This window comes from Notothenia rossii (assembly GCF_949606895.1).
Source record: "Notothenia rossii genome assembly, chromosome: 11".
Lineage (NCBI taxonomy): Eukaryota > Metazoa > Chordata > Actinopteri > Perciformes > Nototheniidae > Notothenia > Notothenia rossii.
Genome location: NC_136910.1, coordinates 7885114 through 7912724, shown reverse-complemented (window position 1 = coordinate 7912724; position 27611 = coordinate 7885114). Strand labels below are relative to the sequence as shown.

Below are 27611 nucleotides of genomic sequence, written 5' to 3'. Positions count from 1 at the left end.
CAAACTGCAGTCTTCATTCAACAAGGATATGTGTTTGTGCTGAAGCCAGGAGGCAGTTAGTTCCAGGACTCAGTAGTTACTTATTGACAAGGTTTTAAAAGTTATTCTGCGTACGACGGGGTATCAGTAAAAAAAGGAAGAATGGCTCAACCACTGAAGGTAAATGTACTAAATTATTTATTGGCTTTGAAACTAGTTAGCTGCTAAGCTAACGTTAGCTCAGTGAAACTTCTTTGCAACGGTTACAGTAAGCTAGCTAACCTTGTTTAGCATTATCATCTTTGATATCATTCAACAAAATAATAATTGTCGACGTGCCCCTGTGAGAACATAGTAACACCCTCCAAAACGCATGGCACGACATCAAATGTGATGTTGGCAAATACATTATAACATTTAGCATGCGGTCAGGTTTAATTTAGTGTAATGCTAACAATGCATCTCTTAACTATAGCTAAAACAGGCGGTGCACAAGCGATACTTTAAACTTTAATCTAGATGTTGACACATATGTAGAAGACCGTTAATCTGCTCGAAAGTCCCCGGGTAATGTGACGTAGAATGTGACAATATGGTTTTAAATGATATTACATGTTGAGGGCTTCATTTTTGTTTTTGGAATAAATGAAAAGTGTATGGAACCAATAATCTCTATCTGCCCTCTTTCAAAGTCGGCACATTATATAATAATATTGGGAGGGATGAAACCCTCTTTAATGGTCACACATGCAGAGCACACAGCACTCGCAGTGAAATTTGTTCTCTGCTTTTAATCCTAGTACCAGGAGTCTAGGGCTGAAGTCGAATAGTCCATTTAGTATAGGAATATTCCTAACCGAGTGAAATTAACCAAAAGTCCCTCAGTGGGAGCCATGATAAGTGCCGCTCGAATTCTCAAGAAAATAGCTGTGTCCCAATTCAGCGGCCACATCCTCCTGAGGATGCATTCGGAGACCGCATACGTCACTTCCGCCAAACGAAGGCTGTCCCAATTATAAAAAAAAAAGACAAGACTCCTCCGAATGCGGCCCGCAAATGGAGCCTTCTTTCCCCAGATTTAGAGGATACATCTGATGTATACTCCGCGGTGTACCATATCCCAGGATGTGACGGTGACGAATGAGTTTTAAAATATATATATATGGCTTACGTCCCATCAACGGCTACAACGGTTTCAGCTGGATTCGTTTTTAAATGTACTCACCCAAATAGTAAATGACATGAAAGAAAAGTAAACCTATTTAATTTGTGTATTTAAATATACGGGCAATTGGAGATGTATTCTTTATATTACATGTAAAATAATATGAAGTGAAAATATTTCTAAACCCTGTTTGGTTTTCATATTGTTGGGATTCATTATAAAGCAAATTTATTTATTTAACTGCTTTTGTTATACAAATCTTACTGCAACAATTTTGTTTTGATAGGGAGCAAGGAGGAGACTGCGCAATTTATCCAGATGCGCGGGGAGAATGAAGCCCTCTTCACAGGGGCCTGTTGCGACCTCGGGAAAATAATTTAAACATATTATATAACACCAAAATAAGTACAGCTAGATCTGACTCCATATTGAACAGTTTAAAAATATTTTGCCTAGTCTCAAATTATTACCGGCACTTGTGACTGCAGCTGGTTGCTAGGTGACGTGGGCGGCAAAATGTAGGGGTAACTGCCGGTGACGTACTAGGACATGCTCCGTAGACCGTCTCCTTTCGCTTGGGTCCTCCGCGGGCTGCGAGGCTGGGACACAGCAATAAGATAGGAAAGGAGGTTTCAAACTTCCTTTATAACCTCCTTTAGTTTAGGAACAACTGGACTGGAGAAAATGCTGCCTTGCAGCCGCAGCATTTGCCATCACACAACAGTCGGCCGTTCACGGAAACAACCGATTATGACCGAGAAATGATATCATGAAAGTCACGGTGCTTATTAAGCATGTGGTAACTTGCCAAAGTGCTTTGTTTTGAACGTTCATCAGTATTATAATCAAAACGAGAAATATGAACGTTAGTTTTTACTGAAATGATCAAATAAAGTCAACATTTCAGTCTTTACTGAGCTGTGTGGGGGTTGTTCAACTTTTAAAAGATGTTTGAATGGTGACAGAGATAGATGTTAAGGACTAACGTTTATAATAAATACATTTGTATTTTAAGATCTTTTCATACAATCATACGTATTGGGATCATTTGGGACCGTAGGGAGAGGGTGACGACTCTGAAGAGCATAATTCCAACTTTGGTCATGAAGAATATGTTTCTCTGTTGTTCATAAAGCATAAAACAACAGCATCAGAGGACGGTGCAGAGTCTCTAGATGAGTTTACAGTAGTCCCTCCTTCTTCTTATACATCAGTGTTTCCCCTAGGATGGAGTCATAGCAGCGGTGCTAAGGCACGTGCGCGTGGAATTTTTTAGTGCGTGCGAAGTGCGCCCCGCCAATTTGTTTCTATGTGTCAGTACAAGAAAGGCTCTTGAGGCCTAGTACCAGGCCGGTTCTAGACAATTTGCTGTCCTAGGTGAGATTTTAGGTGGCATTTTATGTGGGAAGAATAAATGAAAAATCTCTACAAAAGACAAATACACTGCACAAAAAAACTTGACATAGGTAATAGACTTCAAAATGGCTTCAAATGTATTCAGTATTGTATGAACATGTTTGAATTGTGGGGTGGACATCACATCCTCTCGGATTTAAAAAAAACCAACATTTTACAGTAAAATGCTTCAATCTGGTGCACTTTGAAGCACACAATTACAAGAGACCTGATCTAGGGGGTACAACTCTAAAACGCCCATATGAAAAAGATCGGTTTGCATTTTAATAATCAAATAAGTATGTGAACACAACCAATAACCTACCATAGCCAATAACAAATAAATGTAGCTTATTTTATTTTTGTTGTTCATTCATATCATTCATTTATTTATTTATGCATATTTTTGTATCTCTCCAACTTTAAACAATATTTTTGGTTAAGTATACATTGGAATGATTTCAAACCTGTTTTCATTTATCCTAATAATTATAAAGGAGTGCCTTGGAAATATGTGTTTACATCATTTGTGGTCAAAACGTTTGAGACCCACTGAGATAACTTAGACTAAAATTAACTATCTAAATACTCAGAGTCCTTAACCTCACTGAGCCTCTCAGTCTGACAGGAGAGCTCTCCTCCACCCTGGTTGTAGAAACATCTACTTCTTATATCCGTTAGCGCATCTAGCACCAGATTCTAATAACAACAGCGCCGGTACCGGTGCGCCCTCTCCCTTGCTCGCTCTCTCGCTACCACGCTCGCACTTTGGCTGTGAGCTGCGGGCGCCTGATAAGCCAACATCCCCCACTTTCATCACTTGCATCACCCACCGTACAGGGCAAATTAAACGTGTAACCAGGGTCAAAAGGGTGTTACATTTACTTAATTATGAATGTTGTTACATCAAGGCCGAACATTTGCATGACCGCCAACAGTCAAAAATGTTTTTTCCCTCCCAGAGCTACCAGCGCAGCGCCCCCCAGATCTGACGCCCTAGGCGACCGCCTGTGTCGCCTATGCCAGTAAAACAAATACTACAAATCTACATAACAAACAATCAAAAATGAAAAATGGTCGCCACCTATTATTATTTTAAGGAAGAAAAAAAAAAGTTTAAAAAAGTGATTTATTTATTATTATTATTTTTGGGTACCTGGCTGGCGCCCCCTAGCAGCGGCGCTTATCCGCCACTATTTGTATATAGGGGAAACACTGTACATCCATGTTGTAATCCGCTGTATAGAAAACTGTAGTTTCCATAGTTTCCCCACAGCAGCAGCAGACGCACATTCCTGCCTCGGATAGTGAAAGTGCAGTCGGATTCTCTAAAGTACAGTGCAGTCTCTTCTCCTAAGTCCTTTTGAATTCTACTATCCACTATCCCTTAACCCTGTGACGTTTCACTCAGAGGTCAAGGAATAGACGATAGAGATAGGCGCTAGGAGCTGATTTTTTTTAATTATCCGACCACAACCTAGTACTAGGAGCAATGTGAGTGAGGGGGGAAGGGGGTTGTCCGGTGCCTGGCTCAAGGGCACCACGGCAGGGCAGGAGGTGAACTGGGAACTCTCCAAGTAGCAGTCCACACTCCACTTTTAGGTCTGGTTGGGGACTTGAACCGGCGACCCTATGGCTCTCAGTCCAATCCCCTACTGACTGAGCCACTGCCGGACTTGGTCATTGAAATCAGACCCTAGTCATTTCTAGGAGTTTTTGTAGACTGCACTTCCTATTTACATTTTGTCAGTAGAAAATATCTTACCAAAATTGTTTTATGTTTTCTTCTGTCTTGGAATAAACTCGATATTCAAGTGTTTGGACAACTGTTTGATCAAGTGATATTGCAGATGTTCGTTATTTTTTGCAACCAACTCTTCCTGCTGTCTTTACTGCATTGCAAGAAATTCATGTAAGAGATAACTTTTGTTTCTTCCTCTATAGAACTTCCTTGAAAACAAGCCGCTTGACAAGACAAAAAAAGATCCTAAGCGGATGTCAGTGGAGAGGATCTATCAGAAGAAGACCCAGTTGGAGCACATTTTGCTTCGACCGGACTCCTACATCGGCTCTGTGGAGCCCGTCACCCAAGTAAGAGGTCACACACAAATGTCTGTCTTTTGAAATGGATTGAATTGTTTTTTATTTTTACTATTTGACTTCCTTCTTTAGCAATTGTGGGTGTATGATGAGGTGCTGGGACTGAACTCCCGTGATGTGACATTTGTGCCTGGGCTTTACAAGATTTTTGACGAGATCCTTGGTGAGTAAAAAGCCATTAAAACTTTAGATGAGGTACAATGTCAATTATCATTAGCAACGCTTGTATAAGCATGTTTTCCCCCCCAATTATTTCTCCAGTAAACGCAGCTGACAACAAGCAGAGGGACAAGAGTATGAACTGTATCAAGATCAACATTGATGTGTGAGTAATATATATGATATTGATCAACCATTGTCAAATAGCACTGCTCATATCCAGCTATATTGCCTTCATTGGTATCACTAAAGAACATGATCAAATGTTTATGTATGTTTTTCCTTTTTATAGTGAAAACAACAGCATCAGTGTGTGGAATAATGGGAAGGGTATTCCTGTGGTGCAGCACAAGGTGGAGAAGGTCTTTGTGCCGGCTCTCATCTTTGGACAGCTCCTCACCTCCAGTAACTATGATGACGACGAGAAGAAAGTCACTGGTGAGTTTGATCAACCTGGGTTTAATGTCTCTAGTTGTGGCCCTTACTTTTGTTTACAATAACATCGATCTCACCAATTAAATTGCAGAGATCTATTGTTGTTGTGAACAGTTCTACATTCAACCATGCATTTGAGTCCGACAAGCAGTTATCAAGACGCAGTTAAATGATAAAACATGTTTTTAACAAAACTTTAACTTTAATAGTTAAACTATTCATTTGGAACTGATAATGAAACAAAATCCCCTAAAAGGCTTGTCTAATCATGAGTCTTTAGGATAAACAATTTGTTTTAAAAATATTAGGGGTGTAACGGCTCACAAACATTTCGGTTCGGTACGTAACTCGGTTTTTACGTTTCGGTACGTTTTCGGTACGGCAGAAGCAATTATCACAAAACATAAACTATTTTTTGTTTTGTTTTTTATTATTAAACTGTGAATAATGTATTCACTCAAATAAATACAAAATAAAATAAACATTAAGGTGCAGCATTTCGATAAACTGAAATAATCTGTATTTGAACTTTACTGTACTAGTACCTAAGCAGCCAGTTTGACATTAGGACTTGCTGGTCATTGTATTTTCATGTTTTTTTAAAGAAAAATTCACTTGTCCACATTGCTTGCCGAAAGGGCAGATCTGCTGGCACTAACAATGACTCCTGCTGTGGAGAACACCCTCTCGCTAGGGACAGAGGTAGCACTTTGCTAACATGGCAACATAAGGATATTTGGCGTTTGAAATAGCTTTGGCTCGGTCTGAACTTTTTGCGAGTGGTGGAGGCTTAAATGCTAGCGGGAGTTGGGTTTGCACTTCAGTCTTTTTTCTTTTGGTACCGGTGATATTCACGTTCGGGTGATGCCTTTTCAAATGAGTGTGCAAGTTTGATGGATTGCCGGCCGCGTAACCAATTTTAGTTGAACAATGCCGACAAACAGCTTTGGTTCGGTCCACCTGTCTTTGGCCGTCATCCTTGTACGTAACTGCGAAACCAAAATGTTCCCAAATCGGAGACTTCAATGATGTTGGAGGATTTTCAAGCTCAACTTTATCTGCGTCCGCCATTTCGACAGTTCCTCAAATTACTAACTCAGGGTGTCCGCGGGGTCTTAAAAAGTATTAAAAGTTGATAAATCAATTTAGCGAAGATTAAGGCTATTAAAAAGTATTAAAAAGTATTAAACGGCATTTTCCAAGGTATTAAGAAGGTTCACAGCAACGACAACATGAAACACCCTTTAATTTACTGAAACGACATGTCGGGAAACCCCACAAGGCGGCCCCATGCATCGCGCGCCGTAAAATGCTGCTTATTATTTTATGTTTCGTTGCCTTGCTCCGCTCTGTGTGTGGGGGGGGGGGGGGGGGGGAATAAACGACTACGGTAACGGGTCCCAAGGTGGCTAGACCGGCATACGCAACGCTCTGGGGGTCCAACGGCTCCGTGTGTGCCCTATATGATCATTTTCTGATAACGATGAAAGAGCCCGCCTCCCTCTCCCCACGTCTCCTGCTGCTGCTGGGCTGTCAGAAGAGGGGGAGGAAAAGAGAGGCAGTCACCGTTTATTAAATATTATTATATTATTATACAGAGAACAGAGTCGTTATCAATTTGTTTTAAAGCTCAATAAATAACAAAGAAGACCTCTGACCGGCACTTTCCTAATTTTGTACGAAAGATTTAAACTTTAACGGACATGTTGACCGGTGGAACATTTTTTACGGAAACTGCCGCACGGTCCCCTCGTTCCTTGGAAGAGGCGGAGAGGTGGGTGTTTTTCATCTGCTGGTGGACTACCTGAGAGATACAGCAGGAGAACACGCCGTCCACCGCGGAGAATAAACAGAAGGGCAACCATGCTCCGGGGTCTTCTTCGCTGCTTTTGGTGTATTTCGGGCGGCAGCAGCGCCACTTACAGGCCTGACATATGTACTACATCGTTTCCAGCATTTCCAGCGGTCTAGTGTGAACGGACACGTTAATGAATCGAATGCGTGTGAACGGAAGCCTTTTTTGCGATTGCGTATGCGTTTTACCGTGTGGGGCCGGGGTCTAAGCCAAACTATATACGGTCACAGAGATCTGCTATTTTAAAGTAAAGTCAACACATATAGACCTTAAATATAATCTATATTAAGAACGAGAAAAGTCTTAACATATATATCCTTTTTTGTAAACATATGACAAATGTGTGAGGGTGATGAAGTCAGAGCATCGTCTTATGTGCCAGGGCTTAGCCCCGGACAGCCCCAGCCCAATTTAACCCCTGGGTATTTGTGAGGGAGCTCCTATATGGCATTACCCCGCTGAAGCTCACCAAAGTTTAACATATTTCATAGTTCAAAGTTTTGTCTATTATTTTGTTTATTGGTCAAATACTGGTTTCTAATGGTTTCTGAGGAGTTTTACTGGAATGAAAGAGCACAGAGTACAGAAGCAACAAAGCAGCATACTGCATTAAACCTGACCTTCACAGAGAGGTTGAAGTTCATGTGGAAAGGAGGCTTCAGTAGTCTGTCTGCACTCTGTTTAGTTTTGCTATCTTACAATCAATATAGTAAATGTGAGGTAAAGTGTGTAGCCAATGTAACCGGTTAGAACTCAAAGTTGCGATGAGGTCTTAAAATGTATGGAAAGGGTCTTAAAAAAGGTCTTAAAAGGTATTAAATTTGACTTCAGGATTCCTGCATATACCCTGTAACTACATTTGTACACACGTGTACCGAACCGAAAGGCCCGTACCGAATAATTTCGGCACGTGTACCGTTACACCCCTAAAAAATATGTATTATTTCGACTCTATTGTAAGAGAATAGTTTGCACAACACCGTTTCATCAACAATATTTCATAACAGAGGTTTGACCAAGTATGCACCTCAAACAGAAAGGTAATTTTAATGCCACATGTATGGTGATGTAAAATCAAGCTACATCCTTTTTTTTGTCCTAACCCACATCTTCATACCAATTATATTTCTTTAGGTGGACGCAACGGATATGGTGCTAAGCTTTGCAACATTTTTAGCACCAAGTTCACTGTGGAGACTGCCTGTAAAGAGTCGAAGAAGAATTTCAAGCAGGTATGGGGCATGCTGAGCACCTTTTACAGTTGTGTAATCACTGTAACATGTAAAGGAAAATGTTTACATGATGGTAATGCTTCCCACAGACTTGGTATGACAACATGAGCAGGACAGGGGATTCTAACATCACACCCTTTGGGGGAGATGAGTTCACTTGCATCACCTTCACGCCAGACCTGTCCAAGTTTAAAATGAGCACCCTGGACAAAGACACAGTGGCTCTGATGACCAGGAGGGCGTACGACATCGCTGGAGCCTCCAAAGGTGTCCGTGTTGTCCTCAACGGCAAGAGGATCCCAGTAAGTTAGTGTGCTAGTTAAGGCTGTACTAATTACTTTGAAGCTCAATCCATAGCACAAAATGTTACGTTTAATAATGAGAAAAGTACACCATACAATAACTATTTAAGTGATTATTGTATAACCCTTTACGGAATACATCTTGTGATCAAAACTTTCTTTGACTTTAGCTTACAGGCTTCCGTAGCTACGTGAACATGTATCTGAAGGACAAGCTGGACGAGGTTGGCAATCCCCTCGCCGTGGTCCACGAAATCGTCAATGACCGCTGGGAGGTCTGCCTCACCATGAGTGAGAAAGGTTTCCAGCAAGTCAGCTTCACCAACAGCATTGCCACCACCAAGGTAACATCAGAGAATATTAGATCTTTAATTGTGCATTTATTGTACAAGTATCTATGTAACAGAGTGATTGATGAAGTGTGAGTTGTGAATCCAATATTACAATTGTTTGAAGTAGTTCGGTGATGTATTCAGATACTCTTTGAACACAAGTTAAGTATTGGAAAAGAAACCCCTGCAAATTGTTTAACCAACTTAAAAATACAATGTGGAGAAATGCCGTACGGCCTGCAATACACCCGAAGTAACCACAAGCATTTACATTTTTAAGGATCTTAAAAAGATAGTTGTATTTCAAAATATTGATTTAATCATAAATAGTTGATAGAAAGGTTGATTTTCTTATTCTTGTTTAAATGTAATGCATAACACCCAATACATGTTTAACACTATAATGTATGTAACACGTTTTTATCAGGGACGCTCAAATCACTACTTGTGATTCCCCGGGATTTACTACATTGAAAAATCAACTTGACTTTTGATCATTCATCATCTTGATTAGTTAGCCCTGATTAAATGAACATCTTGAAGCAGCTATGAGGCATTTGAAGGCTGACTGAACCAGGAGACCAGGCTCTTTGGCAGCAAAGTACATGTTTGGCTTCTCTCCCAGTCCACTTTGTGTCACTAAGATTAAGATTGATGTCATTTATTCTGAAAATGGGATCTTGTGTTTGTCGTTTGGACCTCAGGGAGGGAGGCACGTTGACTATGTGGCTGACCAGGTGGTCGCGAAGCTCATTGAAGTGGTGAAGAAGAAGAATAAAGCCGGGGTGGCCGTCAAGCCTTTCCAGGTAAAGTTGTTGGAGCAGTAATAAAAAAACAATAGAGTAGAAAATATTAGAAATATTCTCTGATACTGAATTTACCCTACTTCTCTCCATCCAGGTGAAGAACCACATATGGCTGTTTGTCAATTGCCTGATTGAGAACCCCACCTTTGACTCTCAGACCAAAGAGAACATGACACTGCAGCAGAAGACCTTTGGATCCGTCTGTCCTCTCAGCGCACACTTCATTAAAGAGGTGCCAATGAAGAACCACTGACATTGCATTCTTACTCAGACAAGTGTAATCATTCCAACATCACAATTTCCTCTTCATCTTCTGTTATCCACAGGCAACTTCCTGTGGGATTGTGGAGAGTATCATGAACTGGGTGAAGTTCAAGGCTCAGATTCAGCTCAACAAGAAATGCTCGAGTGTTAAACACAACAAAATCAAAGGGGTGCCTAAACTGGACGACGCCAACGACGCAGGTATTTTATAGCACAAATCTTTTTTCTACACAGAATAACCTCACAAGTAATAGAATGGGAGGGATGAAACCCTCTTTGATGGTCACACATGCACAGCACACACAGTGAAATGTGTTCTCTGCTTTTAACCCATCCTAGTATCAGGAGTCTAGTACTAGAAGCCACAGTGGGCAGCTATTGTACAGCGCCCGGGGAGCAATGGGAATGGGGGTGTCCGGTGCCTTGCTCAAGGGCACCACGGCAGGGCAGGAGGTGAACTGGGACCTATCCAAGTAGAAGTCCACACTCCATATTTAGATCTGTTCAGGGATTGAACCGGCGACCCTACGGCTCACAGTCCAAGCCCACGATATATCGTGCAGCCCTACTGTTTACCACTACCACTGGAATCTTATACAAAAAGTATAACTAATATAATATTATTGTACCCTTAACTTAACCTGAATCTGTCCATACCAGCCTGGTTTTAACAGAATAAATAGATATGCCAAGAAAGGGCTGTTCAGTATGCAAATGTTGATTTTGAATGTCCACGTTATCAATTAAGCTTTAATCTATCAGGTACTTCCTAACTGAGCTGCCCTCATCCTGCAGTAACCATGTTGTCTTGCAGGTGGGAAGAACTCCATCGGCTGCACGCTGATCCTCACTGAGGGAGACTCGGCCAAGACGTTGGCTGTGTCCGGGCTGGGGGTTGTCGGCAGGGACCGATATGGCGTCTTCCCTCTCAGAGGAAAAATGCTCAACGTCCGGGAGGCCACGCTCAAACAGGTACACCCACCATCATTCTGATCATGACATGCCATGTCGTTTTGAAGATGGGGCTGCACCATTTGGAGGAACACAAATAATTGCAATTATTTTTCTTATGTTTTTAAAGGACCTTTACCAACCTTTCTCCTTTTTTTGAGTCTAGAATATGATTTGTTGGCCAGGATACCGCAGGGGTGTCAAACTCAATTTCATCTCGGGCCACATCAGCATTATGGTTGCACTCAAAGGGCCGGTTGTAACTTGCAATCTTTATTTATCTATATTGCACATTTAAAACCGCCTCAGTTGACCAAAGTGCTGTGCAGGGAACAAATATAAAACAACACAATAGGAGTAAAATAATAAAACAATAATTAAAAACAATATAAAGAGCACAATAACTAGAAACATACAAATATCAAAATGTTGTGTTCAATTAGTATTAAAAGCCTGTGCCAAACTAAAGACTAGGACAAATAATTCCAAGTCTCTTCAGTGGCATGTCACAAAATGAGATGCATTGTGGGACATGTAGTTTGTGGACAACGTGCTTCTGTAAAGCGGCATGTAACCGTATAATATTCTTTGCAAGCTCTTGCGGAGCCACATGGAGTGAAGTCACGGGCCTTGAGTTTGACCCCCCTGCCTTAGCGTCTTGACAGTATTTCAAACGAAAGGATATTTTAACTAGGGATGGGTATCGTTAAGGTTTTAACTTTTATCGGACCGGTCTTTTAACGGTACTCTTATCAGTTCTTTTGGAGAAAAAAAGAAGGTAAACTAACTAAACAAATTGTGAAAAAAACTAACATTGCTTTTTATTTAAATTTAAATACATAATATTTCACATCAAAAGAAACAACAATGTTTTAACAAATCATATTAAATAATCTGATGACAGAACTGTAAACAGAATAGCTGAAACTTTAACAAATTAAATAACTCAGTTACCTCTATTGATTAACCCATGTTTGTATCATTGAGTTAACTCCGTGTGTTGCTGCTAGCATACATAACACCTGACGTGGAAACGCTACTCGTGGATGGGTCTACAGAGCTACTTAGACAGTCGAAAAATGTGCATTTCTCCGTCACTTTTGGTAACGAGCATTGTTACCAAATGCTCGTTACCATCGAGACGGGTAAAGTTTAACCACACCTCGGAGCACGTTCTCTCTGCCATCTCCTCCGTGTGTGTCGGTTGCTGCATGTAGCAGCTGCGTGTGTGTGTAAACTGCCCCGCCCCCTCGCAAGCAGGCGGGGGAGAGAGAGAGATCTCTCGTCTGGACTGGAAAGATCGAAAATACTAAAAATAATCATAGATGCATTTTGCAGTCTTTCAGCATATTAGAAACGGAGTTGGCGACACTAAAACTGCAATATAATTTTTGTGTAGCAATAATACACAATACATATATTTTTGACATGTCTCCAGTACCGATAAAAAGACCGATAACGTCGGAGCTTAGCGGTACCACGGTCTTTAATAATTCAGCCCCGGGGCCCCTTTAATACCGGGGCTCGGTACCCATCCCTAATTTTAACACATTAATACAATCTTTGACTATTGGTGCAGCCCTAATGAATGTTTAATGTATGAATCTGTATGTTGTGTTGACCTTCCTTTTTTTGGTTTTCCTCCTCAGATCATGGAGAACAATGAGATCAACAGCGTCATTAAGATCCTCGGCCTTCAGTACAAGAAGAACTACAGCGACCCAGAATCCCTCAAGACTCTGCGCTATGGCAAGATCATGATCATGACAGATCAGGTTTGTATTCATTTTTTTAATCATGTTGCTTTTCAACGTTTCAATTTAGATACAGTGCCAAGCTCAAATGGTATGTATCTTCAGCTCTACTGGTCACATTAACGACTCTGTTGCTTTGGCAGGATCAAGATGGCTCCCACATCAAGGGCCTTTTGATCAACTTCATCCACCACAACTGGCCGTCTCTGCTGCGCCACAACTTCCTGGAAGAGTTCATCACCCCCATCATCAAGGTACACAGTCTCACTCTAAAACACACGATATTTAGGCGGAGTTATTTTATTTACTATGGAAGCTAGCTACAACATTTCGGGACCAAGCATACAATATCAAAGCAAATGTCATTTCTAGGCCCTGAGAGGTCTCTACTTGTTCTCTTGTCTCCCTGAATTTAAAACAACACTGCCATCTGGTGTCAAAGCCACAGAATCTGTCATGTTCAATCCTTCTTTTATTATTTCTTTGTCAAAGACATTTGACCATTTTAACAACAAGAAGAAGAATAAGAGATATGTTTGTGGATTTATTTTATTTCCCCCTTTTCAGGTGTCGCACAAGAAGGAGCACATCTCTTTCTACAGTATCCCTGAATACAATGCATGGAAGGACACGCAGACCAACATCAAATCTTGGAGAACAAAATACTACAAAGGTTTGTTATAAAGCACCTGGTTGGTAGTTCAGAAACCCAAGTAAGCAACCCTTCATACCTGGGAAATGTCTCGGATACAGCCTTGTGTTTTTCCATAATCTAACCTTTTTTTGGCCTTTGTCGCTCCAGGTTTGGGTACCAGCACATCGCAGGAAGCCAAGGAGTACTTCTCGGATATGCAGAAACATCGCATCCCGTTCAAGTACGGCGGACCTGCAGACGATGAAGCTATCACCCTTGTAAGATGCCACCCGGCAAATATAAACATATCCACAGTAGAATAGACGTATATCAACAATAATACACGATAGAAAATATTCTGGATAAATGAACATGTTCTATAAAAGACTAACATACTGCAGCAGCAGAAATATAGACCTTATACTACAAGCGATAAAAACTTGGATCTTCTCTCTAATTATTTCTTTTTTGGACGCCCTCGGCTCGAGTTCAGGGCGTTCCGAGCTGAATAATGGCGTCAAATGACGGCTAGATGCCCCCCCCTGTCGGAAACGCTGGTTTAGAGCATTTGACTTATTTATCACTTGGAGTGGTAATAACCGTTCTTTTCCCTTTTTTCTTTTCCAGGCCTTTAGCAAGAAGAAAATTGAGGAGAGGAAAGTGTGGCTGACCAACTTCATGTTGGACCGGCGCCAGCGCAGAGCTCACGACCTGCCTGAGGTACCGTCCCACAATGCAGTGAACTTGATTTGGAAATGATCCCATTTTTCTATCAAATTTCTACAACCTTTTTATTATTATTTTTTCACAGGACTTCCTGTACGGTCAGAACACCAAGTCCCTCTCTTACAACGACTTTGTCAACAAGGAGCTGGTGCTGTTCTCCAACTCTGACAATGAGAGGTCCCTCCCGTGCTTGGTGGACGGTGCGTGAACCGCCGTCACCGAGAACATTTTGTAAATCTTAAGACAAGCTGTGAGAGGGGTTTAATAAGTGTGTTTCCATTTGGGTGTCAGGTCTGAAACCCGGCCAGAGGAAGGTGCTATTCTGCTGCTTCAAGAGGAACGACAAGCGTGAAGTGAAGGTGGCGCAGCTGGCCGGATCGGTGGCTGAGATGTCAGCCTATCACCATGGAGAGGTGAGATTAAACTACACTTGATACGTTTATTTCCCACATAAGCCTACAACGATCATCATTTCTTCTCACTTTCCATGAAGCTTTCTCTATTTGTCCTTCCAGTTTCTGGATGAGCCTGTTCATTTCATGTAAACCTACTGCTTATTATGTTGTTAAAACAATATTTTCCCCCTTTTTTAAAAGATATAATCTTTAAATGAATTGTTCTATTGAGCTTTGTATGTCTATTGCCTTCAAATTTCTCATCAACCATATGATGACACTTTATTTGTTTTGCATTGGAGCAGCTCCATTTGCAACATCAGCAAGGACACATTTTAAAACAAGTTACAAGTAAAGAAACATTTAACACAACGTTTCAATCACTGAAAACAATATGTATACGACCCATTAAAGTACATTTGATCTGGGAATGAACTTGTTTTTAACTTTGTTGACTGATGCACAAAAGCGTGCTTCAGTCTAACTTAAGGCAAGACTTAACCAGATTTATGGTTTCTGGTTGAATACATGTTATTCATTTGCAGTGAAATAAATGCAAAGGCACTTCCTTGATAGCAAATTAATATTGTACCAACTTGTGGAGCTATGTTAAGCATTTTGCATAATATTGTTGATTTACTTTCCATTTTTCAGGTCTCTCTGATGATGACCATTGTTGGGTTGGCTCAGAACTTTGTGGGAAGCAACAACTTGAACATGCTGCAGCCGATGGGTCAGTTTGGAACCAGGTTGCACGGAGGCAAGGACTCTGCCAGCCCTCGATACATCTTCACCATGCTCAGGTCAGCATCCTCGCTACAAACTACCAAATGTCTGAAGCTACACATTTGAGAATATGGAGTTAACTCAAAGGTTTATCCAGTCCGTGTCATTTTTCAGTTTGCCTACATCTTTGAATTTCTGAGATGTAAACAAACTCAGTTTCTCAGATGTTTTGTACCGTTTTTTCTATTGTTTTTGGCAACTTTTGTTTAAAGATTCTTTCCGTTTTTTACAAAAAGAGTCAGCTTGTAACAAATTCAATATACCGAAAAAGAAAACTCAAAGATTCTCCCCCCCCTCTCGGTCCTTTCAGCCCTCTGGCTCGCCTCATCTTCCCAAATATGGACGACAACCTTCTCAAGTACAACATTGACGACAACCAGCGCGTAGAGCCCGATTGGTACATTCCCATCATCCCCATGGTGCTGGTGAACGGCGCGGAGGGCATCGGCACCGGTTGGGCCAGCAAGATCCCCAACTTCGACGTCCGAGAGATCGTCAACAACATCCGCCGTATGATTGCTGGAGAAGAGCCTCAGCCCATGGTGAGGAAACACAAATGACTTCCTACTTGCCCGGACCCCCACTGTCTTATCTGATCAAATCCGAGGACACCAGATGTCATTTATCATCTTATATTCATTGTATAACGTTTCTGATTTTGATGATGAGGGTGCTTCTTTTCTCCCATAGCTTCCAAACTACAAAGGCTTCAAAGGCACAATCGACAACGTGGTGGACAACTCGTACTTCGTGAGTGGAGAGGTGGCCATCATCGACTCCACCACCATCGAGATCTCTGAACTTCCTATCAAAACATGGACTCAGGTTAGTCCACAAAGCTTTGTCCTTTCTGTCAGGAGTGTGTTCAGGATGTTCAATCATGTGCATTGATGCTGTTCACAGTGGTGGAAGGAAATTCAGTTCATTTGTTCAAGGGCAAATGATATCGCTGCAATTCAAAGTGACATGTTGTACTTTTTTCCTGCTTTCATTTTACAGATTAAGATTAGTTACTTTTTTCTAATTGTAATTTCCGGATAAAAACATCAACGTTTAAAATGTTAAAATTATGTTTTGTTCTATATGAGATTAACCGACAATTAATTGGCCTTTTTTTATAAACCTTTAAGAACTTTTCTAATTATTTGAGTAACTTACATGTTTTTTTTAAGGATGTTTATTTAAAACATTTTAGAATTTTATAAAAGTGTTCTGCATTGGTATTACATTTAACAACATTTAGCTTATGGTAACATTTTCAATTCAGGACTTTTACTGAAGTAAAGTATCTGAATACTTTTATCACCACTTGCTAGGGCTTTGCAATTAATCGTATTTTAATCTCGATTACCATTTTGGCGGGCAACGATTACGGAAACAACGTAATCGAAATAAAAACGATTTTTTAAAATATTTTTATTGTGTTTTCAGTTGAATTAAAGTTCAAAAACTGATGTTTTCAAAGTAAATGGATAATCGTTTTTAATAATCGTGATATCAATTGTTGACCAAAATAATCGTGATTATGATTTTTGCCATAATCGAGCAGCCCTCCCACTTGCGTTTTGCAACGGAAACGCTTTGAGACCACTTTGTGATTTCTCTGCCTCCTGTGTTGTGTAGAGCTACAAGGAGAACGTTCTGGAGCCCATGATGAACGGCACAGAGAAAGTCCCTCCTCTGATCACTGACTACAAGGAGTACCACACCGACACCACCGTGCGCTTTCTGGTCAAGATGACCCCCGAGAAGCTGATCGAAGCCGAGGCTGCCGGCCTCCACAAAGTGTTCAAGCTCCAGACCAGCCTCACCTGCAATTCTATGGTAAGATTTACACAAGCAAGGATGTATATACTCTTTCTTCTACTTGCCCGGACCCCCACTGACACTTGCCTTCAGCCGCTCTTTAGACTAAGGCTGTGCAATTAATCATATGTTAATCTCGATTACGATTTTGTCTTGCAACGATTATGAAAACGATGTAATCGAAATAAAAAGATTATTTTGCTGCATTTGCTTTCTTAATGATGCTCTCAATTTGTCTTGCGTTATACATCCTGCCCGTCAACTTTCACTAACCTTCAACCGTCAAGCCGGAGCCTCAGGTTACCAAAATAAGAGTACTGCGTGTAGCATTATAATGAAACATTACAGGTTGTGAGTGACATTAGTTATCATATTTAGATATGTTTAGTAGGTTGTGGAAGTGCGCTCAAATATTTGATGATCCTCTTTATTGGTATTTATTATTTTGATATTATTTATTTAAATGTATAATTACATTTTTGTATTGGTTTTTCAGTTGAATTATACTGAAAGTGGACCTATCATGCTATATTTGAATAATATAGTATAGTATAGGACCATACCTATATAAGGCATATTTATACGTTTTATTTTTCAAAATACCAAACAGATCATGCATTTTAGCCATTCCTCATATCGCTCAATTTAACACTGTCTTTGCATGGGCTGATTCTGTGAGAACAGCACCATCTACAGGCCTGGCATATGTACTACTCCAGCGCTTTCGAACTACAATGTCCGTGGCTGTCTCCTCCTGATTGGTGGAGTTGGCCCAATAGCCGTAGCGCCACTTCTGTGACGTCATAGAAGTGTTCAAATCTGGATCAGTCTGTATCAGATCCGTTGCAGCGCCTTTTTAAGAGATTTGGGTATGGAGGAAAATGGATTTACTTTCTCCGTCTTTATATGTAGACATTACTTTTCTCCGTTAATCTCCGTCACGTTGTTTCCAAAGCAACAACTTCCTGTCAACAGCGCTACCTCTCCTTCAAAATAAAAGCATGCCAAGCCAAATACTGTAGAATAACTAAATGAATGCCCCCCCCCCCCCCCCCCCCCCCCCCCCCCCTCACGCTGCGTGAGTTCCCTGACACACCGGGGGGACATATTTATGTATAAAAGACATCAAAAAGTGCATTTTGCATGATAGGTCCTTTTTTAAGGTACATTCCTTGTATGTGTATTCCTACTTTCCAATAAAACTGTTTCCAAACTTCTTTTTCTTAAGGTTCTGTTTGACTCCATGGGCAGCCTGAAGAAGTACGAGTCTGTACTGGAAATCCTCCGAGACTTCTTCGAGTTGAGGATGAAGTATTATTTGCTGAGAAAGGACTGGTTGGTTGGCATGCTGGGAGCTGAAGGCGCTAAACTCAGCAACCAGGCCCGCTTCATCCTGGAGAAAATCCAGGGCACCTTGGTCATTGGTCAGTAGCTTGTGAAGTTATTCTTTGAAAGCCACTGCTGCTTTGAGATTCTAATATTCATGGCGTTTTACATGATCAGTTCAGCCAAACTTGTGCAGACTTAAAAATGCTTTTGATTTATCTTGATCAAAATAATGAATACTGCTGATGTATTTACAGAGAACAAGCCAAAGAAGGAGCTGATCCGCATGCTGCAGGAGATGGGCTTCGACTCCGACCCAGTGAAGGCTTGGAAACAGGCACAGGAGAAGGTAGGTCTGACTCATGGATGCTAGATTATAATCTGCTTCTACCAGTGTTCATTTTGATTTAGTCTTTAGACGAAAAATGGTTATTAGTTTTTGTCACATTTTAGTCATTTCTATCCTTCGTAGTTTTAGTCGACGAAAACTCAAAACGTTTTAGTCAACTTTTAGCCGATGAAAAATTTAATTTTAATCAAAATGTTTTCTCTCTTCAAACTAATTCAGTTAGGCAAACACAGGTATCTGAAATTGGAATAAAGGTGACGGTATCAAGTGTTGAAATTTGTAAAGCAACATTTCACTCTCTTAACACTTTACTTGTGTAATATATAGGGATGGGTATCGCTAAGGTTTTTAACGGTACTACTATTCTTATCGATACTTCTTATCGATCCGGTACTTTAACAGTGTTCTTGTAGGTACTTTTTGTTATGCTAAGGGGAAAACGAAATAAATTGTTAACCGAATTAACATTGCTTTATTTAAATGTGAAATAAAACAAATATACATAATTATGTCATTGGCTTCTACGTGATACAATAACTATTTTTTCATGTTATCAGAATGTTGATATTGTGGAGGAAGAGACGCCCGAGGAAGGAGTGGAGGTGGTGGACGCCAGCGGGCCGGACTTCAACTACCTGCTGAGCATGCCCATGTGGTACCTGAGCAAAGAGAAGAAAGATGAGCTTTGCAAACAGAGGGACAACAAGGTGTGATATTCTGTGCTGTGTTTTGCTGATTTCTTTCACTTAAATGTGTGACTGTTGTTCATTTCTGAACTTGCTGTCTTATAGTTGACAGAGCTGAACACCCTGAAGAAAAAGAGTCCATCAGACCTGTGGAACGAAGACCTGGCTGCTTTCTGCGAGGAACTGGAGGTAACGGCTCGTATACACTTTTTTTTTTAGCAGAGAGGCGAAGTCCCTACATTTCCGGTGACCACCATGGGACCTTATTTCGGGAAAATTATGTATTGAAGTCAATGGGGAGAGAAAACGTATCTTTCGATCCCGTTTGAATTGTGCCATGAATTACACATATGATGTTTGTCAATCTTAAAAAAATCATTTCCATGTAAAAAAGAAAACTGTTGAAATATAAGACCATGAAAAGAGTCGCGTAAGTGATGTCATCATTGTTTTCCTCCACTGAATATAAGAGACGGCTAAGATAACTTTAACAAGAGGCCTGTGTGCTTAGTACCAGGTTGTTATCATACCAGCAATGGGTCTTGGTCGTTCTTTCGCTTCCCGTCTGATGAAAGGACCAGGAGTGGCTGGATCAAGTTAGCTACCTAGCTAGTAGCAAGCACGTTAGTTAGCATTACAGCCTTGTCATTTTTATTAGCCTTAACATGAAGTAACATTAAGTAACCCAACATCTTAAAGTAAGAGTAGTAGTCATATTTCGTGAACCCTTTGAAGAGTACCGTCACCGGTGTGATCATTCTATAATACTCCGTTTAAGCCCGGGGAAGACATGCAAACGCTACATTAGCATCGGCGATCTTTTCTACTTCATGCTATCTGCACAAATGGTTAACATTGAACATTAAAAAGATCAGGCAGTTCAGGGAGAATCAAAGGCAGGCAGCTTTGCATGACGTTCTTCTGGATGTGTTTCATTGTGGTGATAGTGAGGGTAGTCAATCCCTTTTTTGACAAGACAGTAGTGACGGCCATCTTGGTGACGCGTGTTGTTGCTCGAGACCATACATGTAGTTCATTCAGCGGTTTCACACAAAAAAAGTCTTACTTCACAGTTTCACGGCAAAACATTTTTTTTTTACTTGCAAAATTATCTTTTAAATTGACAAACATCATATGTGTGATTCGTGGCACAATTGAAACGGGATCGAAAGATAACTTTTCTCTCTATTGATTTTAAATACATAATTTTTCCGAAATAAGGTCCCATGGAGCTCCACCGGAAAGGGAGGGACTCTATACGTCCAGACGCACCTCCTCTGTCAAATATGGTCAAATACTTGCCTTTTTGACATATTGCCAAAACATGTTCATACATTTGCATATTAAACATTGATTCTAGTCTCTGTCAATCATTCCTGTCCAGATTAAACCACTGATTATGTTTTTTTTGTTCAGAGGGTTGAGAAGAAGGAGAAGGAGGATGCTGACATGCCCATTGTTAAAAAGGGGGGTGGAAGAACGAAGGTGGTGAAGGTGAAGCAGGAGACGCTGCCCACGCCGCAGGGCCGCCGCGTCGTCCCGCGCATCACCAGCGCCATGAAGGCTGACGCTAACAAGAAGGCCGTTCTGAGGAAAGGGCGCAAAAAAGTCAAGGTGTGTGTTTTTTTTTTTTTTTTTTTTTACAATAATGAACAGACAAACAATATGAAAGCAGACAGGGTCATCCTGGGTAAAAAGGAAAGCTTACTATGTCATCGAAAATATTATACATAATACAATACGTACTTGCAAACACATTACAATCGTATACTATACACATTTATCTCCTTAAACCAGGGGTGTCAAACTCAAATACACAGTGGACCAAAATCATAAAAATGGGTAATAGTCGAGGGCCTGACTGGTTCAATGTTTATTGCAAAACGTATTGAAATGAACTTATTGCACATATTAAACCTGGAACTAACGAAGCTTAAACTATTGCTTATAAAAACAACATTAAATAATCAGTTGCATTAATTTCTTATGGCTCTATCTGCAGAGTCATTTCTTATCATTACATTTATCCACAGGCCCAACAGCTTCAAAAAAACAATTTCCCTCAAAGAAAAGACCAAACATGCCCTGTTGTCTCAAGAAAGAAAGTGCAAAAGGAAACATCCATTAAACTCAGTGTGCTGCTCTGTGATGCTAGTTCAGATACTTGGCATCTGATCTCGGGTGCAAGGTCATCAATGTTTGGGCTAAGGCTCTGAGCTGAGGAGACCCTCAGGATGGAGTGAAGGTGTGCGTGCAATATACCGGCGGGCCAGATCTAATAGTAATTCAAAATTATCCTGTGGGCCGAAATTGAATCCACCAAGGGCCTGATTTGGCCCCCGGGCCTTGAGTTTGACACATGCTATTTAGATGCTCCAACAGTATGTGCATACGTGTATACATATTTAGGCATGTAGGGCTAACAAAGGCAGGGTTACATCACACTATCAGGGTCTTTAGGCCACTTTGTCCATGATTGACCTTTTTTAAATTCTCTGTCCTGGGTCTATGATTCTTCCATTTACAGATGAAGTTTGGTCTTAGTACAGGGTTAAGTAAAGCACATTTTCAAAACACAGCAAGTAGGTGATGGGACATCAGTTTGGTTTCACATAACATTTCCAGTTCCTCCAGTACTTTTCAAATGTTTTCCTCGCATGTCTCAGACACAGTATGTATTTTTGACTTAAAATACATCACAGGATACAAGTGTGTCTTTGAATGATGGTAGCGTTTACCTTCCCAACTCAGAGCGGCGTCGTGATGAAGATGGAGTTTGGAGAAGATGCAGAGAACACAGACCCAAGCGGGGACAACGGCTCGGCTGCACCAGTGAAGAGGAGAACTAAAACCCAGCCAAAGGAAAAGGGTGAGAAAGGTAGCACTGATCACTTTATTTTATAATTCAGTCAGTTTGTATATTACAGGGTTCTTACGGTCATTCCAAACCTGGAAAAGTCATGGAAATTCTAAATGCTAATTCCAGGCCCTGGAAAAGTTCTGGAAAACAATATTTTCCCCAAGGTTTTGGAAAAGTCATGGAAATGTAACTAAAGTTGCATCAAATATAATTTATATTTGATCTAATTGCCGAAATAGTAATACTATAATGATAATAAATACTGTATAGTAATGAAACGTAAAATGGCATTTAACTGTCGAGGTGTTTTGCTGGTGAGATTTTATGACGCATTTCCACTACAGCGCGGTTTAAGCGTGCCCTGCCCGTTTTTTGTTGCGTTTCCACTCGGCGTAGTTCCGGCTAGCGGGTACTTTTTCACAGTTTTTCTGGCTCTCCAAAATCGAGGTTCTTTCCGGGCCAACAACCGGGCTGAGTCGGGCTGAGTATGCTGGCAACTACAACAAGATGAACATATTTTACCGTGATTGAATTGTAATACACGTTTCAAAATGATGCCGAAGTAACAACATACTGACACCGGTTAGTAAAGACCATGAATTAATGCTTTGACTAGTCTGCAGACAGACGGCAGGCGAAGAACCTTTTTTAAAATGCGTGTCTTCTGAATGGAGATCGGCTAAGCTAACGCAGTATGTGCTCCGACCGTCCACACTCACAACAACGGCCTACAGACATAAATAAAGCAGCGACTGTATTCTCCATGACACAGACAGTCTGTGGTTTGGACTTGTTTAACTTTTGTCTAGTTTCTGAACAGATATGAGGAGCTGTGAGCTCTGAGGGCTAACAGCTGATGTTGTTTTTGTGTTTCGCAATGAAAATGACGTCTTTTGGTAAAGGTCATGGAAAAGTAATTGAAAATCATTGGTGAAAACGTGTTTGAACCCTGATATTGAAGACACAGCAGAGAAAAACAGACCGATATACCTACCCAAAGTTACTTTTCTGTCAGACTGTTGTGTAAAAGTAAAATTATATTTAAACTCTTTGCAACTTGTTATAATAAACAATTGATGACCAAAACAACATTTTGAAGGATACTGTATGATTTTGAAGTTGTAACAGTGGCTGTTTAGTGACACCTAGTGGTTCCCCTGGAGAACAGCATTTGTATTTCCACAGACCTCAAGTTTTTTTTAAATGTAGGGAAATCTTTAGTTTAATGCATTTCAATCTTATCACCTGCTTTTGATTTTAGATTTACAAGCAGGTGCTGTGAAATACAGATAATCTCTCTATTTTACGGCTGTAATTACGTGCCATACTCCTTGAGCTAGCATAATAATATCAAGTTACATTTTTTACGAGACAATGACAAACGGCATTTTCCAAGGTATCACATGTTGTAGCTTGTTTTCAATAAGTATATAAATGGTCCAAAGAGGTTGTGTTCTACAGTCGGCCTGAATGTAATCATTGCGTAGGTGTGTAGTGTGATTCTGTGGAGTTTATTTATGGCATCCCGTTGGATTTGACGTCATCTGAACAGGACATCGCACGCTCACTGCTTGATAGCGCGCGAAGGTCCGTTTACGCCGGTAGTTAAAAAACATCGTTATGGGGAAATGCAAGTCTGCGTCCAAATGGTTGGAAGATAAGGACGAAAGACAATCAATATATATATATATGAGGTAAAGTGTGTCGTCAAGGTAACCGGTTAAAACTCCAAGTGGCGATGAGGTCTCAAATGTGTGGAAAGGCTCTTAAAAAAGGTCTTAAAATGAATTACATTTGAATTCAGGGTTCCTGCACATACTCTGAACAGACTTCAATGCTGTATTTGAATATGTTTTATTTTCTTTGGATAGCCCACAATCAATAGATTAGCAAGAGGGGAGGCTGGAATATCTGAGCATTAACAAAAACAATCGACTGTGAATTATTAGATTTCCCCTAAATATCTGAAACTATTTTTGAAGAGTTGCAATTTATTATATTAAAAATATATATAAAAACCTTTTTCTTCAGGTGCTTCAAAGACCGGCAAGCAGAGCACTCTTCAGTTCAAGGCTGTGGGGAAGAAGCCCAAGAAGCGTGCGTCGGACGAGGAGTCGGACGAGGAGTCGGACTCGGACGAGACGTCGGACGACATGTTTGACAATATGTCCGACGATGAAATGGATTCAGAGGAAGAGATCGCCCCCAGGGTCAGTCGCGCATCTAAAGGTGAATGTCAAATATTACTGCGATTACCCTGCGCGTCACTTTTCCATCCTATTTAAATCAAAGGCATTTCCTGAGACTAATGAGCTGTCCTGTTTCAGTTCAAACTGTTATGTTGTTTCTTCTAACCTAAATTCACAAAGCAGGATTGCTAAATCAAACCTTTCTGTTTTTTGTTTGTCAAGCTCCGGTGAAGTACAGCATATCCGACAGTGAAGATGAGTTTGATGACGTGGGAAAGGAGAGTGCTCCTAAACGTAAAGCCGTTGTCAGTGATGATGATGATAGCTTTCTCCCGGAGCCAATATCCGACAGGGAAGTGGACTCTCCAGTCCCTCCCCCAAAAGCGTGAGTATAAACCACAAATAACTTGATGTATGAGTTTCAGTCACAATATTTACCTTTAACTCTGATTTATCCCTTCGATGCAGGAAGAAGACGGCAATAAGCAAACCGGCAGCTAAAGCAGCTCAGGCCAAGTCGAGCCGTGAGTATATTAACGACACGTGAGCTGGAGAACTGTCGGGCCCCAGTCCAGAGTTTTAATTATTTCTCTTTGCGATGCTCTGCAGCTCAATCGGGTGATGCGGTGCCTGCTCCCAAAGCTCCAGTTCAACCTAAACCCAAAGCAGCCGCCCCGAAGAAACCTGCTGCTGCCAGGAAGCCGGCCGCAAAGAAGTCTCCAGGTATTTTGGAGTCAGCCGAATTAGGAACAGCTCAGTGTGGTTTATGTCCCACAGATTTAAAGACAGGTTCATGGTGAACTTTTGAATGTTTTATCCACGCTGTTTTCAGAATCCGAATACTTCATTTGTTGAGTTTGGTGGACGGTTACTCCATTTTGAAATAGAAAAAAATGTTAAAATAAACAATATTTTAAGAAAAATGTGCAATACGAGGCTACGAGAAAATAGAATAAAATATTTTAATCAAAAATGTTAAAGGTCAAAGTGCATTCAAAGTATAAAATAAATGGAATAATAATATTTGTATAAACAAAAGTTAAGTACAAATGTGTAATGGCAATAAAATAATTATTACATTTTTCATTAAATGGTACTAATTAGTTATGCAACACTAGTTTTCCTCATGTGTCATATTTCTGGTATGCACATTTGGATGGATTGGATCCTTAAAGTGCATGATGCCTAAAAGAGAAGTAAAATGCTTTTTAACCGACCTGCTATGTTATTTCTTCTGTTGATATAGTGCTCGATGTGAGGCAGCCATCCATCATGGATTCTCTCACCAAATCCAAACCGGTATCGACAGCCGCTGCCGAGAACTTCCCGTCGTTTGACTCCAGTGACTCGGAGGCTGAAGCCAAAGCTGCAAAGGCCAAGGCCAAGCCCAAACCCAAGCCCGTTGTCAAGAGGAAACAGGTCCTTAGCGACGACGACTCCGACTCCTCCGACAGCTCGGGCGACCTCATGTCACGTCTGAAGATTAAAAAAACGGCCGGCAAGGTAAGTCCCTACTCTGAAAGGTCATTCGGGGTTAATTGATCATAAGTCCTGAGGATTCATTCATTAGTTCTTTTAGGTGTTCTTTGACACTTTTCGAACTATTCATTGATTTGTTTTATTTAATAGTTAAACATTTTCTCCAGTGGACTCCTTTACTTCTTCCGTAACATTGTGACATCACTATGTAATACTTTAGCTTCTATTGGCTAGTGCTCCAACACATTGTACGTGATAGGCAAAGGCGCGGTACATCGCTAACCAATCACAACAGAGCCGGCCAGCTAACCAATCAGAGCAGACTTGGCTCTGGTTTTAGACAGAGGGTGAAAAGAGCTGCTGCAGTATGAGACAAATAAAGAGCTTTTTGAACATAAAAGCATGAAGACATGTCAGAGCGGAGGCATTAAATACAGAGATTAACCACAAAGTGAGCATAATAGGGCCCCTTTAATGTTAGACTGGTGGAGTTGGGATTGGGTACCCGAATGGTATATTTGAATTAAAGCTGAATATTTTGTCTTTCCTTGCAGAAAACCAAAAGGTGGGACGAGGACGAGAGCTTCAATATTTCAGACCAGGAAGCAGTGGCTCCCGTTGCCACGGCAGTGCGAGAGGTGCCCGCACGTGCTCGCAAAGCTGTGGTCTACAATCTGGACTCGGACTCGGACTCAAGTTAGTTTTAGATTTTGTATTAAAGACAGGTTCTTAGTTAAACTGTTTATGCCGTGTGATTAATATGACAATATCTTTTATCACTTGAAGGATTGCTTTTAGCTTAAAAAGGCCTGCATTCCTGCATTCCCTAAAACATATATCTCGTTTATTGTAGCAAAAAATGTTCATCCTGTCAAAAAAATGTTTTTAAAAAGAAACAAAAAAAAAGCTTACTCGTATGACTGCATTTAACTTGTATGAAAGTCTTTTTTTAATGGCATTTTTGTATGTATTTTGTAATCCAGTCCTTTGTGTGTTGTCTTGTCCTGTAAATATTTCAATGGCTGTTCTTTTAACATTTAGAAAAATAAAGTTGACTTGTTGTTTGTATTGATTATTCATTTTGCTTGGTGTTGTTTCTTCTTTGCGGCTAACAGACTTATCATTTGTCTGTACAAATGAGGTGTTCTATGTTGGAATGTCATAAGGAAGTGAAAGGAGGATAGAAGGGTATATTTAGTGGGATGGTGTTGACCCCACAAAGTTCATAAATCAATTTAGCGAAAATGAAGGCTATTAAACGGCATTTTCCAAGGTATTACATTTTGTAGCTTGTTTTCAATAAGTATATAAATGGTCCAAAGAGGTTGTATTCTACAGTCTGCCTGAATGTAATCATTGCGTAGGTGTGTAGTGTGATTCTGTGTACTTTAATTATGGCATCCCGTTGGATTTGACGTCATCTGAACAGGACATCGCACGCTCACTGCTTGATAGCGCGCGAAGGTCCGTTTACGCCGGTTGTTAAACAACATCGTTATGGGGAAATGCAAATCTGCGTCCAAATGGTTGGAAGATAAGGAGGAAGGACAATCAATACTGTATATCAGGGCTATTCAACTAAACATTCAGTTGGGCCAGATTTTATAACTACAAAATTCGGCTGGGCCAGACATTCAGCGGCCTGT

The 27611-nt window shown here is 40.7% G+C and overlaps 1 protein-coding gene across 2 annotated transcripts; it reads left to right on the top strand.

Annotated features, from left to right (window-relative positions):
- Positions 1-27044, top strand: top2a (DNA topoisomerase II alpha). 2 transcript variants are annotated; one of them, XM_079660310.1, is made up of 35 exons: positions 1-159; positions 4484-4630; positions 4712-4802; positions 4901-4964; positions 5091-5236; positions 8223-8320; positions 8410-8622; positions 8793-8966; positions 9659-9760; positions 9855-9992; positions 10087-10225; positions 10839-10996; positions 12625-12750; positions 12873-12983; positions 13297-13402; positions 13532-13641; positions 13991-14083; positions 14175-14289; positions 14381-14502; positions 15139-15287; positions 15581-15812; positions 15961-16095; positions 16894-17094; positions 18305-18500; positions 18660-18751; positions 19309-19458; positions 19543-19626; positions 20854-21051; positions 22189-22306; positions 24329-24526; positions 24709-24871; positions 24955-25010; positions 25096-25209; positions 25733-25989; positions 26520-27044. In XM_079660310.1, exons 1-35 carry the CDS (start codon positions 142-144, stop codon positions 26664-26666), a joined length of 4761 nt encoding a protein of 1586 aa, XP_079516436.1. In that variant the 5' UTR covers positions 1-141; the 3' UTR covers positions 26667-27044. The 2 variants fall into 2 exon arrangements, with proteins under 2 accessions (XP_079516436.1, XP_079516435.1); XM_079660309.1 differs by having other exon boundaries at positions 22189-22315.
- Positions 27045-27611: the final 567 nt, after the last annotated feature.